The sequence below is a fragment of the Pungitius pungitius genome, chromosome 12 (assembly GCF_949316345.1).
Source record: "Pungitius pungitius chromosome 12, fPunPun2.1, whole genome shotgun sequence".
Classification (NCBI taxonomy): Eukaryota; Metazoa; Chordata; class Actinopteri; order Perciformes; family Gasterosteidae; genus Pungitius; species Pungitius pungitius.
The window spans coordinates 8,617,951-8,632,577 of NC_084911.1; the positions used below are offsets into that span (position 1 = coordinate 8,617,951).

Genomic DNA, 14,627 nt, shown 5'->3' on the forward strand with positions numbered 1-14,627 from the left:
TAGTTATGAATTAAATGTGAATCTTAACGTTATCGTAATGTGGTCTTCCTTATGTTTCATCAGGATTATGACCTATGCATTAATTGCTACAACGCTAAGGGCCACGAGCACCAGATGGTTAAGTGGGGCCTCGGTCTAGACGACGACAACAACGGGCAGGGCGGAGAGGCCTCCAAGAGCCCTCAGGAGAGCCGCCGTCTCAGCATCCAGCGCTGCATCCAGTCCCTGGTCCATGCCTGCCAGTGCCGCAATGCCAACTGCTCTCTTCCTTCATGCCAGAAGATGAAGAGGGTGGTTCAACACACCAAAGGCTGCAAGCGCAAGACCAATGGTGGCTGCCCTGTGTGCAAGCAACTCATTGCTTTGTGTTGTTATCACGCTAAGCATTGTCAGGAGAACAAGTGTCCGGTTCCCTTTTGCCTCAACATCAAGCACAAACTCCGTCAGCAGCAGCTGCAGCACAGGCTCCAGCAGGCTCAAATGATGCGGCGAAGGATGGCCACCATGGCTGGAAGGGGTATGCCCATGCCATCTCCACCTACCTCAGCTGGACCCGACACCCCCAACTCTGTGCAGCAGCCTAATACCCCCCAGACCCCCCAGCCCATGCCCAACCAGCAACAGCAACAACAACAACAACAGCAACAACCGCAGCAGCAGGGACCAAACCCTGCCAATATGTCGCAAGGCTTCCCTAACAATGGCCGCAGCAGCCAGCCCCCAACACCAGTGCCGCAGGGCAAACCAGGGCCTCAGTCATCCCCTCTTCATCAGCAGCCGTCGCCTCTGCCTAACATGCCTCAGCCGCAGCCGCAGCAGCAGCAACATCATCATCATCAACAACTACAACAACAATTGCTGCAGCAGCAACAACAACAACAACAGCAGCAACAACAACAACAACAACAACAGCAGCAGCAGCAGCAGCAACAACAACAACAACAACATCATCAACAGCAACCACTGCTAGCAGCGCTGAAGGTGGCCAAACAGATCGAGATGGTAGCCAAAGCGAAGCAGCAGCAGCAGCAACAGCAACAACAACAGAATTATGCCATGAATGGGATGCCCATGAACCACCCTCGAATGATGGGACCCATGCCGGGTCAGATGCCGATGATGCAGGGACCACGGGGCCCCCAGGTGATGCAGGCTATGCAGCAGAGCCAATGGGGTCCAGGGATGCAGAATCCCATGCAGAATTCCCAGGGTCATCAGTCACCGGTGCCTCCTCAACATGGCCCTTTAGCCCCTCAGCAGGCTCAGGGAGCCCCCATGCCCCAGCAGAACCAGCTCATGCAGAGGCCCATGATGACTCAGCAACAGGTTCTCCAAATGCCTGGAGTCATTCCTCCACAGGGGCCCTCACAGCAAGGCATGACACCACAGCAGCAACGGGGGATTCCTGGTAACATTGCTCCGAGTGCTCTGCAGGAACTACTGCGCACCCTCAAATCTCCCAGCTCCCCGCAGCAGCAACAGCAGGTCCTCAACATCCTCAAGTCCAACCCACACCTCATGGCCGCTTTCATCAAACAAAGGACAGCCAAGTATCAGGCCACACAGCCCCAGCAGCAGGCGCAGCAGCAGAGTGCACAAGCCATGTCACAGACGGGAATGCAGACCATGGCAGCTATGGCAAACCAGGTGCAGAGGCCAGTGATGGCACCTCAGCAGCAGCAGCAGCAGCAGCAGCCCCCTCAACAGCCAGGGTCCCAGGGCATGGCAACCATGGTCGCCCAAGGCCAGATGATGAATGCTGCTCAAAATGGCAATCCCCAACTGTACCGCAGGCAGCAGATCCTCAGGATGCAAATGCAGCAGCAGCAGCAGCAGCAGCAGCAGCAGGGAGGGATGCCTCAGGGCCACGGTCAGTTCCCCCAACAGCAACAGGCAGGGCCACCAAACTACTCCCAGCTCCGTATGCAGCAGCAAATGGTTATGCAAGGTGGTGGGGGACCCATGGGACAGCTACCTCCCACGTCTCAAATGGGTCAACCTGGCATGGGCATGGATGGGCCCCAGAACCACCTCCAGCAGCGCATACTTCAACAACAACAACAGCAGCAGCAGCAACAACAGCAGCAGCAGATGTTAAAGCAGCAGATGGGCTCTCCAGCACAGGCTAACTCGATGAGTCCACAGCCTCACATGCTCCAAAGCCAAGGCCAGGGAGGAGCTCACTTACCTGGCAAGACAATGGCAAACACCCTGGGAAACCAAGTGCGCTCCCCAGCCCCAGTGCAATCTCCCCGTCCGCCCTCACAACAGACCCCGCATTCCAGTCCCTCGCCGAGGATACAGCCCCAGCCCTCACCCCAACACGGTGCCCTCCACTCCAGCTCTCCACACCCAGGCCTTGGAGGCCCAATGTCAGGCTCCATGGAGCAGAGACACATGGGAACACCAGAGCAGAGTGCCATGCTCCCGCAACTCAACACACCAAACAGAGGGTTGAGCAATGACATGATTATGTCGGGTGACACAACGGGAGACCAGCTGGAGAAATTTGTTGAAGGATTGTAGCATTTTGGGACAGAAGAAAGGCCTTTGTTCTGTTTTCAACTGAGAATGTTTTGTACTTGCCGGTGTAAAAAGCTAAAATAAATACAAACAAATGAGTCATACGAGGCCTACAGACTGTGAACTTTCCTTAAACCAAGGGACTGCTTTTTCTTCCAACACAGTGAGAGTGATTTAATACTTGCTGTTGACAAGAAGACAACAAAGACACAAAGAATATATTTTTTGGTTCAGACCAGCCATGCAAGAATTTGCCCTGGTCTTGGTTTTGTTTTAATTTGTTTTTCATTTGTTATGCTCTGGTATGGACTTTTTTAACAAAACTTCTCAAAACAAAAAATATTTCATTTTATTATTCTTTTTTTATTTTGTACCTTTTCAAATTAATATGATATTTGTGTTGAGAAGACTGTAAAATTATTTGTCTGGGAATTTGTTTTGCCAGATTTCACCTCTTGCTCAGTTTTTCTGTTCCTGGATAATTTATTCTAATATGCCATTTTTCAAAAGGACTGCCTTTGGGAAAGCCTTAATTTCTTTCCTGTTTGCAGAGTCTATGGGAGATAAATGTATTTGTATAGATCTAGGAACTATTGCACACATCCAAACACAAAAGGCAGGTCCAAGATAAAAAGTCTTGCCTGTCTTGAAGCTTGTTAATGTTCACAGGTGCCGGAATGTTCTTTTTAGGCCTGGGCCCAGTATTTGTCTTGCTTTGTCTTTCCTGCAGTCAAAAGAAATTTTCATCAAGTCTTGAACCTCTTTTGACTGAGTTGGGAAATCAACTTGTCTGACTTCTGATTTGTGTTTAGAGAGGGTTTTGTGCATCATTTTCTCACTTGCATTAAACTTGAATTGATGAGGAACTATCTCTAATGTAAATCATGCAGCTAGACTGTAAATATGCAGAAAATAAGAATGAAATCACTGTACAAACTGGTTCAAATGGCTCATTTCGTACTTATATACCATATTGTTAAATAAACCTGTGTGCCACAGACTTTTTTTTCTCGTATTTCTCTTTGGAAAGTACTGTTCTGTTAGGATCTAGTCATAAATGTATCTGTAGATTATTATTTCACTTGTTTGATTGTTATTACGTGTATGAAATACTGTAAAAAGTTAAAATCGATCATGACATTTTTCTAGAGCCAAAAGTGGGGTTTCTGGTTTCCCCTAACGATGAGCGACCTCCAGCAATGAAGCTCTCTACAATGTAAGAAAGGCAAGGAAAAAAAAAACCTCCACATTTGAGAAGCTGGAACTATCAAACGTTTCACAGATTTTGTTTGACAAGATGACACCTAGCAATCATTTATATCATGTATGTTTAATCCTAATAGTGTTTGACAGTAAAGGGCAAATTAGTAACAACTACTCATGCTACTACTGAGTGTTTTCACACACTGACAAATGACCTAAATAGTTTGTACATGAGATCATTTACAATCAACGGAGTCATTTCCGCTTTTGATCGGGCAGTGTAATGGACGCCCGGTGACGTCATTTCAAAGCGCGGTCGCGGGTCTTGACTGTACGGCGCTCGTCCGGCGTGTGTTCCACGGTCAACCGAGCTGTCTCCCGTCCTCTCGTCTGTCACCATGTCCCGCTGCCTCGCTCTGGCTCGGTTCGCCTTGGGTTCCTCTCACACGGTCGGTTCCCCAATAAAGTTATGTGCACGAGGGCTGAGTAGCCGAATTACCTCGCGCTCCTCAACTGGAGGTAAGCTGTGTTTGTTAGCTAGGCGGCTAGTTGACTTTAGGAGCATAGTCAACGCTACCTAAACTACTGCGTCTGAACGCTTTGTTTATCAGCCCGCTGTCTGACAAAATTAAGCTCGCGATAACCCATTTGAAATTTCCCACGTTAATTTCAATCGAGGGTTTGCTTGCAAAGCTCTAATATTGCCTCATTAAATGATACTAAGTTAAGTGTTTTGAGTTAATTTGATTCAAATGTGTCATGACCATATATGTCACTCTGTCGAGGGGCATTGGATGCTGTAATCACACACCTACGATCAGCGAAGAGATGCGTTGCTGACGTGCACTCCTACACTGCAGCCCGTGCAGCTGACTCTTGTCCTCAGACCTGCAGGTTGGACAGCAGCAGCAGCGGTGGAGCGTCCGGCCCACAGCGTGGAGCTCCCAGCGGTCCTTCCCTGGCTTCAGCCAACAGTCTTACTACAGCACCCAGGAGGCTGAGAAGGAGCCCGAAGAAGAGCCTTTGCACACCATCATCAGTGATACAGAGTCTGTTCAAGGTGCTGTAACGGCTGCAGACGTACTTCTGCTTTCCTTTCAGGGTTGGCTGATGATGACTGAATCTTACTCTTCCCCTGAACCATCCAGGTAGCTTGTCCAAACATGAATTTCAGGCAGAGACAAAAAAGCTTTTGGACATTGTCGCCAGGTCCTTGTACTCTGAGAAAGAGGTAAGTGTGTGTGAGTGACAGATCATTTATTTATTTATTTATTTATCACTTACCACCCCAACCTTTTTTGCCTCACGGACCGTTTTCATGTTACACAATATTTCGCCGACCGGTCGGATTTTCTTTATGGACTAAAACCTCTCTGCTCTTCGTCCCACCAGGTGTTCATCAGGGAGTTGATCTCCAACGGCAGCGATGCTCTGGAAAAATTGCGCCACAAACTGATGACAGCAGGTGGAGAAACTGCTCAGATGGAGATCCACCTTCAGACCGATGGTGCCAAGGGCACATTCACAATTCAGGTACACGCATTACTGTGTAAAAGTCAACATAAAATATATTTTATTAATATTCAGCAACTTGAAATAAAAACTTTTACATTAGACGAATATACAACACCGTATGCAAGAGCTGCATTCACCAAAATCAAAGTAAGAAATACAAACATAAAACGGATTCTGCTCTTTTGTTCTCTGCTGGGTTGTGGGATGAGATCTTAGAGCTCACACTGGAATTGATGTTTTCACCTTTTCCTCTGTACTGACCAACTCCCACTCCTGAAGAAGAATGTAGGCTAAGAAATGTATGTCCACCAGAATTGGCTTTTCAGGAGTTAGCGAGGAAAAGGTGGCCAGCAGGCCTCAGAATGAATTGGTAGGTGTAAGAAAAATTGAGACACAGGATTGTTGAATGAAATAATTGTGCCACATTCAGTAGAGAAAGTGGAACTGAACATAAAGTGGTTTGGGCTGCAGAACATCTAGTTTCAGTCACAGTAGTTTCCTCATTGTCACCCCTAAACCTTTTGGAGAGACACGGTCTTCTAAAACCCAAATCAGGAGGATAAATGTCATATCACATTCATAAGTGAATAAACCTGCTCTTTCACTCCGATTCAACCATACGGTCAATGCAAAGCACCCCATCAATGTGTTATGCATAAAATGAGCCTGCTGATCAGGGGTTCTTTAAGTAGAGTCACCTAAGAAAATCCTGAAAACAAGTTTGATTGTCAAGAACGCAGTTTAATATGAAAGGTTATGGTAGTTTGTCCTTAGTGTGCTGAGCTGTGTGTCAATGAAGGGCAACATCTGAAGTCTGAAGACGCCGGCACCTCTTTCCCGCCCGCTTTCATGTTTATGCAATTTTAATACTAAACTCCCGGTTTCTTCAGTGAAAAGGTTCTTCTGCTGAAGTCAACAGTCTACATGTGAGATAATGCCACCTGGTGGATGAATATTGTACAACAAGCTATGCTAACTCGAATGAATACATGCTCCGTACTTCTAACAGGACACGGGAGTGGGAATGAACAAAGAGGAGCTGGTAGCCAACCTGGGCACCATCGCCCGCTCTGGATCCAAGGTGATGCTCTTTCAAAGGCTTCTGTGACTTTAATCCGTGATTTCAACACTGTGAATGTCACACATGACTTTGTATCTATAACGCGTCCTCTCCTTGCAGGACTTTCTGGATGCCCTGCAGAACCAGGCGGAGGCCAGCAGCAGCATCATTGGTCAGTTCGGGGTGGGATTCTATTCGGCCTTCATGGTGGCCGACCGCGTGGACGTCTACTCTCGGTCCGCTGAGCCTGACGCACCTGGATACAAGTGGTCCTCAGACGGGTGAGAGGGAGGGATGGGGATCAACGTTAAGAGTAGGAACGTTTCCTCAACGTGCACATCAACATCTGTGTCATGGTTATAACCAGATGTGACCGTCACACACTCTGTCTTCTTCAGCTCTGGAGTTTTTGAAATCGCTGAAGCCGGCGGCGTTCAGCAGGGAACAAAGATCGTGCTGCACCTCAAAGACGATTGCAAGGAGTTTTCCCTTGAGGACAGAGTTAAAGGTGCGACTCCTGCAGCGGTTTTAAAGCGCGTTAGTGCGGCATCCCTCTGCGCTTAGGAAACCTCATCTGTGTCTCTTTCAGAGGTCGTGACAAAGTACAGCAACTTTGTGAGCTTCGCCATCTTCCTGAACGGACGCAGGCTCAACACTCTGCAGGTGAGCTGCTCCGACTCTGGTGCTCAGCAGTTCTTCATTTAGTGCAAAGTTGCCGGTGTGAATAGGGTGCACGAGGGAGTTCTGTATAGCACCACTGCATAAAAACATAATCTAAATAGTGGTAACAAAACATCATGATTTGTAAACACGAGTCTGTCTCTGCAGACTTCTTTCATTCAGTTGCCTTTCTATTTTCTATTCTATTCAATTGTGTGTTTCTACAAGGCTGTCCGTCGCTGTTGATAAAAATTCAATTAATCTGGCATGTTATTATTGTGCCTTGCTTCGTGACTTTTGGGTAAAATACACACTTTGATACTTATGTAGGATGAATAAGGATAATGTCGTTGGGTGGTGTCTTGTCAGGCCTTGTGGATGATGGAGCCGAAGGAGATCAGTGACTGGCAGCACGAGGAGTTCTACCGCTACGTCGCTCAGGCCTACGACAAGCCGCGCTACACGCTGCACTACCGCGCCGACGCCCCGCTCAACATCCGCAGCATCTTCTATGTCCCCGACTCGGTGAGCGGCTCGGCACCGCCGCAGTGTGACGGCTCCTTAACAACAGTGCTGCTCCGTTACTTCCCCCCACGCGGCTGACGTGGTGCTTCTTCTTACTGAGAATGAATTCTCCGTCAACAGAAGCCGAGCATGTTTGACGTGAGCAGGGAGATGGGCTCCAGTGTGTCTCTGTTCAGCAGGAAGGTTCTGATCCAGACCAAAGCCGCTGACATCTTACCCAAGTGGCTTCGCTTCCTCCGAGGTCCGACCCCCCCCCCCCCCTCCTCCACCCACCCACACCCACACACAGCTAATGGAGTTGCTTGTTTTAGCTCTACTGTTTTGAAATGAATGAATGATTGTGTGTGTAGGTGTGGTGGACAGTGAGGACATCCCGTTGAATCTGAGCAGAGAGCTGCTGCAGGAAAGCGCCCTCATCAGGTACAACACGTCTCTGTTTAATCACGTCTGTTCTTTAAATGTTTTTAACTTTGCTTTTACTCTTCTAAATTTCAAGGACTATTTCTCAGTTCTCTAACTGTACTCCATCATATCAATCCACCAATTTCGGTACCACTGCGCTGTTTTCAGGAAGCTGCGTGACGTTTTGCAGCAGAGGGTGATCCGCTTCCTGCTGGACCAGAGCAAGAAGGAGCCGGAGAAGTACAACACGTTCTTTGAGGACTACGGCCTGTTCATGAGGGAGGGCATCGTCACCACCCAGGAGCAGGACGTCAAGGTGACCCCCAGTGTTTTGGCAACTTACTACAAATGCGATATGCCATCTGGGATGCGGTTGGACCCTCGTCTCTCTCTGCACAGGAGGATATTGCTAAGCTGTTGAGGTTTGAGTCTTCCGCTCTGCCGGCGGGGGAGCGCACCAACCTCATGGAGTACTCGTCCCGTATGAAGGCGGGAACGCGCAACATCTACTACCTGTGCGCGCCCAACCGCCATCTAGCAGAGCACTCGCCCTACTATGAGGCCATGAAACAGAAAGACATGGAGGTGAGAGGGTGGTCGTGATCACAACCTTGACGATAAGAGCTTGAGATGCTAAATGGATGAGTGACATTATCCCACAGATAATGTTCATTTATTTGTATCGCACTTCTTTATTCTCATTAATGTTAGACTGAGTCGCATGTTGCCAAATCAAAGAGGAAGGAAATCAATCACTTTAAAACCTGAACTTTAATGTACTGAGTCAGTTTGCTTGATATTTTAATTCACAACACTGATCTGATATTTGTTATTAATAATCATTTTGTAGTTCTTGAATTTGAGTCTGCAGCTGATGAGCTGATCTCTGCTGTCCTTCAGGTGCTCTTCTGCTACGAGCAGTTCGACGAGCTCACCCTGCTCCACCTGCGCGAGTTTGACGGCAAAAAGATGATCTCGGCGGAGACGGACATCGTGGTGGATCACTACAAAGAGGAGAAGTTTGAAGACACCAAGCCCGGTGCGCTCCGCTCTCAGCTCTCCGGTGCAGCGGGACGATTGTCGCGGCCGTAGTGTTCACTCTGGTCTGTGGCCTTTTCTCCCCTGCAGCCTCCGAGCGTCTGACGCAGGATCAGGCCGACGACCTGTTGTCCTGGATGAAGAATGCTTTGGGCCCCCGAGTCACCAACATAAAGGTAGAGACGGGACCAATGCGTGTTGTAGCCTTAAAAGTTGTCTTTATTTCAAGTGGCCTTAAAAATGTACCACTTTATTTCTCGTCCGACCCGTAGTTGACGCCCCGGCTGGACACCCACCCAGCTATGATCACGGTGTTGGAAATGGGTGCCGCGCGCCACTTCCTCCGCACACAGCAGCTGGCTCGCACCCCTGAGGAGAGAGCTCAGATACTGCAGCCCACACTGGAGATCAATGCAGGGTGAGGAAGAGGACGTGTGTGCCGAAGTAAAAACGCACTGTGCAGCGCTCACGTCCTTGTACTTCTTTCTCACAGACATGAGCTGATCAAGAAGTTGCAGGCACTGAAGGACACAAACTCTGAGCTGGCTGGTCTGTTACTGGAACAGGTACTGTGGAAAACACATTTCTATATTTGCCTGTTGTCTTGAAGCTCAGGACCATGTACAACAATAACGTCACACTATTTCTCTGCTGGTATTTTGCCTTGAAAAGTTATTGACAGCACTCGATGATTACAGTTTAGGGGAAAAAAAGGATTTGCATCATGGAAAATTTAAATCTTTTATCAGTGCAGTTTTACACGTTGATTTATCTTTCTGTATTTTGGCAGATCTATGATAATGCCATGATTACGGCAGGCCTAAACGATGACCCCCGACCAATGATTTCCCGCCTGAATGACCTGCTGACTAAAGCTCTGGAGAAGCACTGAGAGCTGCTCACCAAACGCCAAAAACTCAATTGGTTTTAAAGGACGTGGCTTGTGAAGCATTTACAGTTGGACAAAGCAGCGGCCCTTTGCTCAACTTCAGCCATAAATGAACATCTGCCCCCGGCCCTCAGTGCTTCATTATGGAGAGCACGTAAAGGCACAAAGAACAGCTGGAAGTGTCCATGTTTACGCTCCAAGTTGAGCACTATTTCTTGGAGTTCCGGGTTGCCAACATAGAAGTAAACCAGAAAGAATTGGGCTTCACTCATTGATAATTAAATATGATTTCTTAACATGCATTCAGAAGTTACCTTGATATATCCTGTGTAGGTTTTATTGTGATGTCTGGATTAGAATGTAACATTTCTCCATATTGTTCAAATAAATTGTGTTTTAAAATACTGTGTATGGAGTAATCAATAAGGAGAGTAAACAGACTGGCAACTTGAAAATACAACTTTACTGCATTTCAAAAAAAACATTGTCTTTGTTGAAAAGATTGACACTTAGTCGTCCTTCCGTGTGCAGGGAGAATATTGAGAGCCAATGCAGTTCATAGGCAAGAGTTCAAGTGAGGCGGTTTTTTATTCAAGCGTCCCAGCGCTGTCCATCCTTTTGAAACCAACATTGAGGCATTTGTAACCCGCCAAGGCCTCCTCTCCACTGCAAGCTGCTTCGGGTGTCCACTCCTGACCGTCAAGATTCACAACTCCCACAAGTGTCAGGACAGCTTGTCTATGTTTGCTAGGAAACATTTGGCCCACCACTCATCCAGATCGATTGGAACAAAGCCTGGGAGCAAGAAAATAAATAAAATCAGCCTAAAACAATGAATATGCAAGAAGTTCAGTGATTGGAAACACATGTGCGACAAGTCACTGTTCTTTCTCGTACATGTCAAAGCGTAAAATACTAGGTTAATTACAAAGCAAATAGATTATGCAGTGTTTGTCGCCCTCTTGTGGTCACAGTGAAAACTGCAACATTAAGGAGAGATCAGCTAAAACTTGTTTAACAGCTTTTAATTGAAAGTTTAGTGTAACTACAAAAAATATTGATATTGAAAAAATAAACATTTAAATGGTAGCAGCAATTTATATATTGCATACTGTAAGAAAAATCCTTTACTTTGGTGGTGACAGAAACCCAAGTCACGCGCTGCCCTCTAGCGGTTACAGTGAGGAACTGGAATATGAAGCCAAAGTATTATACTTCCGGTAAGTACCTTCAAAATAAGGATATTTTTTCCTATATCCGACGACTTAAATACTTACTAGGGCTTTTTTTTTTTTTTTAAATAGTCACTTTAGCATGACTACATTTGAGATGATGAAGTATCTTTTCGACATGATTGAACAACTATATAACTAGAAGCTGGACTCACCGTCCATGTGGGGGTTTGGAGTGGATTCTTCGTAGTGGACTGCTCCCTGGGCCTCCTCTGGCCCCTGCTCCTGCTGCACCACCTCCTGCCAAGCTGAACACCACAATGCCTCGTTCAGTGCTGCTCCCAATACGAATCCTTGCTCCACACTAGTAACGTACATTAACTTGACATTTTGAGACATTCCTCTTTGGCGCTCAGAAATGTAGATATTTTTTACAGATGAGAAATTGATCTCAAAAAAAGCAGATGAAAAAGTTATCAAAGATGATTAGCGTTAGAATAAGTCTAACTTAAAACTTTTAAAAAAACACCCCGATAAAACAGTCTGCACAATTAAAACAATATGATAAATATTGATCATCTGGCCCTCAGAATAAAGTTCTCAAAATGTAACTAAAGTCTAGACTAAGTTAAATTCTTCTGCACCCGAGTTTTAACAGTGATTAATGGAGTGGTGGGGACTAGTTTTGTGTAGTGTGTGTGTGTGTGTGTGTGTGTGGTCGGTCACGACTTTCACAACATGTAGGTTACGCTTGTTTGCAGTGCATATTGAGGCTTTTCAGAGAGCATAAGAGAATGAATAACCCCCGGAGGGGGAGGGGGGGGGGGGGGGGGGGGGCATCTTTGTGTCCTTGTCCAGCAAACAACAAGGTCATTGCGGTTGTTTATGACTTGTGGCTGAGCTTCAACACCAGAAACTTAACAGGACACAGAAAGAAAAGCAGCCAAGCGAAATGAAGTCTCCCGCAGACTGAAGGAACTGGGTCACTGTGTAGAGTTTCAGCCCGACCCGATAAAACACTCCATGCAGTCACATGTCACTCCCCCCCCTTCAGAGTGCCTGGTTGTTGCTAGTTTAAGCAAACAATGCAAAATACTTCAGCACATGTGCCAGCGGGGGTCATGAGAAGCGTGACATGTGGGTGTGTGTGTAGACATGTTTCTCCTTTTGTGTGTGGATATCAGTGTCAGAGCAGCTGTGTGTGTGCTCGTGCGTGTGTGGGTGGGGGTTGGGGCTGGGCAAGTTAGTTTTTTTTTTGTTTGAAAACACGATAGCAATGTCATTCAGGGGACCGGTTTCTCTTTGTTCTCGTCTTCCAGTATTTCCAGTCAGACGGTCCATTTGCTCGCTTACCATCATACACAAATTTGACGTTTTCCTCGTGCACAGGTGTGAAGCTCTCCTCGTGCTGCTGCTCGTCTGCAGTGAGCGCCGGAGCAGGGTGATGGTACTTCTTACCATTCGGACGGCTGAAAACGATCTTGGGTGCTGGGAGGCTGATGTGGAGAAGCAAAAAAAACAAAGAAACATTACAAATTAATCTGGTTTCTGGTCTAATAAGTCTAAAATTATCTACGACAATTCCCAAAGTATCAGCCAAATTCAAAGCACGTAGGTTGTGTGGGAGTCGGAACAGCTGAATGAAGGACCATGTGCCTCCTTGACTTTCTACAAGGTCACACACACACACACACACACACACACACACACACACACACACACACACACACACACACACACACACACACACACACACACAGTGTTGAGTACTTACTCAGGTACACACCAGGACGTTTGTTTGTGCTTGAAGTCGTTTATTTTGTTGTCAAGTTGCTGAGTAGGCCCTAAACATGAGAGAAAGTTCACATTTTTACTTTTAAAACAAAACAGCAATTGCCAACAAGGGACGATCAGGTGTGTGTGCGTGTGCGTGTGTGTGTTTGTGTCTCACCTGTCCGGCGCTGGGTGACCAGTTTGCTGGGACCTCTTGTAATTGTGTACATCATGCGCAGGGACGGTCACCTGTAAAATGTCAGCTCGGCACTTTTTGGAGTTAGAGGTCCAGACGGACGCAGGTGAAGCACGCGCAGTTCAATCAAGGCCCCAACGAGTCGACCCCGGTGATCGTTGGTGTGCGCGGCGTCAGTCCTCTCCTCGGCTGGATTTCAGTCACGGGGACAGAAGTTCGAAGCCAACGCACGCGCGCACAGCTGACAGAAGGCTACAAAAGCCATTTGGTAACCGCGTAAAAACCAGCCGCCGCGGCGCGTTTCCTGCAGCGACCCCCTTCTCCTCTTCTCCCCTGCCTCCCCCGCCTCCCCAAGTCGAGACGTTTACCGGGACTCGCTTCTGGTGCCGGAGCGTCCTGCACAATGTCACATAACCTGACACTGCGCGTGTCGTTCGTAAGTGGACGCGCACCGTCGCGGTGCCCCCACTTGGCGACGTTGATCCACGCCTCCCTGCGCGCTTTAAAGAGACAGTGTCCCCGCCTTGTGAGGCCAACTGGTCTGCTTCACAATTCCATAAATCAAGGTCAAAGTCAAATGTCCTGTGCAGTTATGACCTCCCTCCGCGCCGCACATTCCCGGATGTTACATACATCAAATGAGTTAAAACTCGCCGAATGAGAAGTTATTCCTTTGTGGGTTCCACGTGTCCAACGTCTGTGTGTTTACAGTAAACTCAGGTCAGGTGCACAGAACGGTTACAATGCAACCAATACATGGAAAACCCCCTTAACCTCAACTTTTATTTAAACTAGAGTTACTCTAAAAGAAAGATTAAAAAAGACAGAGATCTTTCCATGAGTAATCTTATGATTTAAGTCTTACTCAACTACAAGATGTTCTCAACCCTTGAGGGGAGAGAAGTAAAAACGTAATATATTTATTACGGCCCGGGACTCGATTAAAAATATTATCTAATTAGAGGCTTTGTAATTAATTAATCGAAATTGATCGCATTTTAATTGCATAAATATTTGACCTGAGAACAGTGAGAAGAAATTTTTTTCACATGGATTTTTATTTTTGTTCAACCAATTCCAGCAGACAAGTGTGTTGTGTTGTGGATTCCAGCCTGAGAATCTATGAGAATTGAGGTTGGATTCAAAAGCATCAACAGGTGTGTGGTGGAACAGTGCAGGGAGATAGCAGAAAGGCTGAAGTGTGGAGGATCCTCAGTTCAAACCTGCTCTCTCAGAAGGAGAGTTTGGTTGCAGTCAGGGCTTCAAACTGTAAACTTTGAAACAGTTTTGAGGTTCAGTAAACAATCCCAAGGTCTAATATGAGAAACGGACACAATGAGGCATGTGCTTGAATAGCACAAGGGAACAACTGAAGGGCTGCAGGCTCCAACCTGCTGTCTGAGGTTGTGGGTTCACGCCCCTTCATGCAGACATTACTTCTGCTTTGAAAGAGTTTTGAGGTTTGAGTAGCAGTCTCAAGGTTAAATACGAGAAACAAAAATGTAATGTGTGCATGGTGAGGTAGTGCAGCACAAGAGCTGAGGAGCTACTGTCCTTACCCTGTAGGTTGTGTGTTCAAGCCCAGCCTTGGGTTTGAGCCTTTGGCTTTACTTCAGGTTTGAGTAGCAATCTCAAGGTTAAATACAACAAACAAAGGGTTGGTTAGTGTGT

General features: G+C 47.0%; 3 protein-coding genes across 5 annotated transcripts in view; 2 read left to right on the forward strand and 1 right to left on the reverse strand.

Moving 5' to 3' along the window:
- crebbpb (CREB binding protein b) overlaps positions 1-3,523 on the forward strand; it is a 30,861-nt gene extending 27,338 nt beyond the window's left edge. For all 3 annotated transcript variants that reach the window (XM_037475974.2, XM_037475976.2, XM_037475975.2), the window contains one exon: positions 64-3,523. In XM_037475974.2, coding sequence (XP_037331871.2) covers positions 64-2,526 — 2,463 coding nt within the window. In that variant the 3' untranslated portion in view covers positions 2,527-3,523. The remainder of the gene's footprint in view (positions 1-63) is intronic.
- Positions 3,524-4,038: 515 nt separating this feature from the next.
- On the forward strand, positions 4,039-10,191 carry trap1 (TNF receptor-associated protein 1). The gene is made up of 18 exons (XM_037475978.2): positions 4,039-4,245; positions 4,613-4,786; positions 4,875-4,957; positions 5,119-5,259; positions 6,251-6,322; positions 6,422-6,582; positions 6,700-6,809; positions 6,891-6,964; positions 7,331-7,486; positions 7,607-7,727; positions 7,837-7,906; positions 8,057-8,204; positions 8,288-8,473; positions 8,789-8,927; positions 9,017-9,102; positions 9,199-9,344; positions 9,420-9,492; positions 9,717-10,191. Exons 1-18 carry the CDS (start codon positions 4,125-4,127, stop codon positions 9,816-9,818), a joined length of 2,163 nt encoding a protein of 720 aa, XP_037331875.1. The 5' UTR covers positions 4,039-4,124; the 3' UTR covers positions 9,819-10,191.
- Positions 10,192-10,260: 69 nt separating this feature from the next.
- Positions 10,261-13,401, reverse strand: LOC119220193 (MAPK regulated corepressor interacting protein 2-like). The gene is made up of 5 exons (XM_037475981.2): positions 12,939-13,401; positions 12,762-12,831; positions 12,341-12,483; positions 11,203-11,295; positions 10,261-10,610 (listed from the first exon to the last, which is right to left on the reverse strand). The coding sequence occupies exons 1-5, from the start codon at positions 12,991-12,993 to the stop codon at positions 10,540-10,542; spliced, it is 432 nt and encodes a 143-aa protein (XP_037331878.2). The 5' UTR covers positions 12,994-13,401; the 3' UTR covers positions 10,261-10,539.
- Between the last annotated feature and the right edge of the window lie 1,226 nt (positions 13,402-14,627).

Excerpts from the sequence above, each read along its gene's own strand:
- LOC119220193 (XM_037475981.2), bottom strand. The coding sequence starts at position 12,993 with ATGATGTACACAATTACAAGAGGTCCCAGCAAACTGGTCACCCAGCGC. Across the intron at positions 12,484-12,761 it reads ACGTCCTGGTGTGTACCTGA|CCTCCCAGCACCCAAGATCG; the intron begins GTAAGTACTCAA and ends TCTCCACATCAG. Across the intron at positions 10,611-11,202 it reads TCCAAACCCCCACATGGACG|GCTTTGTTCCAATCGATCTG; the intron begins GTGAGTCCAGCT and ends TCTTGCTCCCAG.
- trap1 (XM_037475978.2), top strand. The coding sequence starts at position 4,125 with ATGTCCCGCTGCCTCGCTCTGGCTCGGTTCGCCTTGGGTTCCTCTCAC. Across the intron at positions 4,958-5,118 it reads CCTTGTACTCTGAGAAAGAG|GTGTTCATCAGGGAGTTGAT; the intron begins GTAAGTGTGTGT and ends TCGTCCCACCAG. Across the intron at positions 8,474-8,788 it reads TGAAACAGAAAGACATGGAG|GTGCTCTTCTGCTACGAGCA; the intron begins GTGAGAGGGTGG and ends GCTGTCCTTCAG.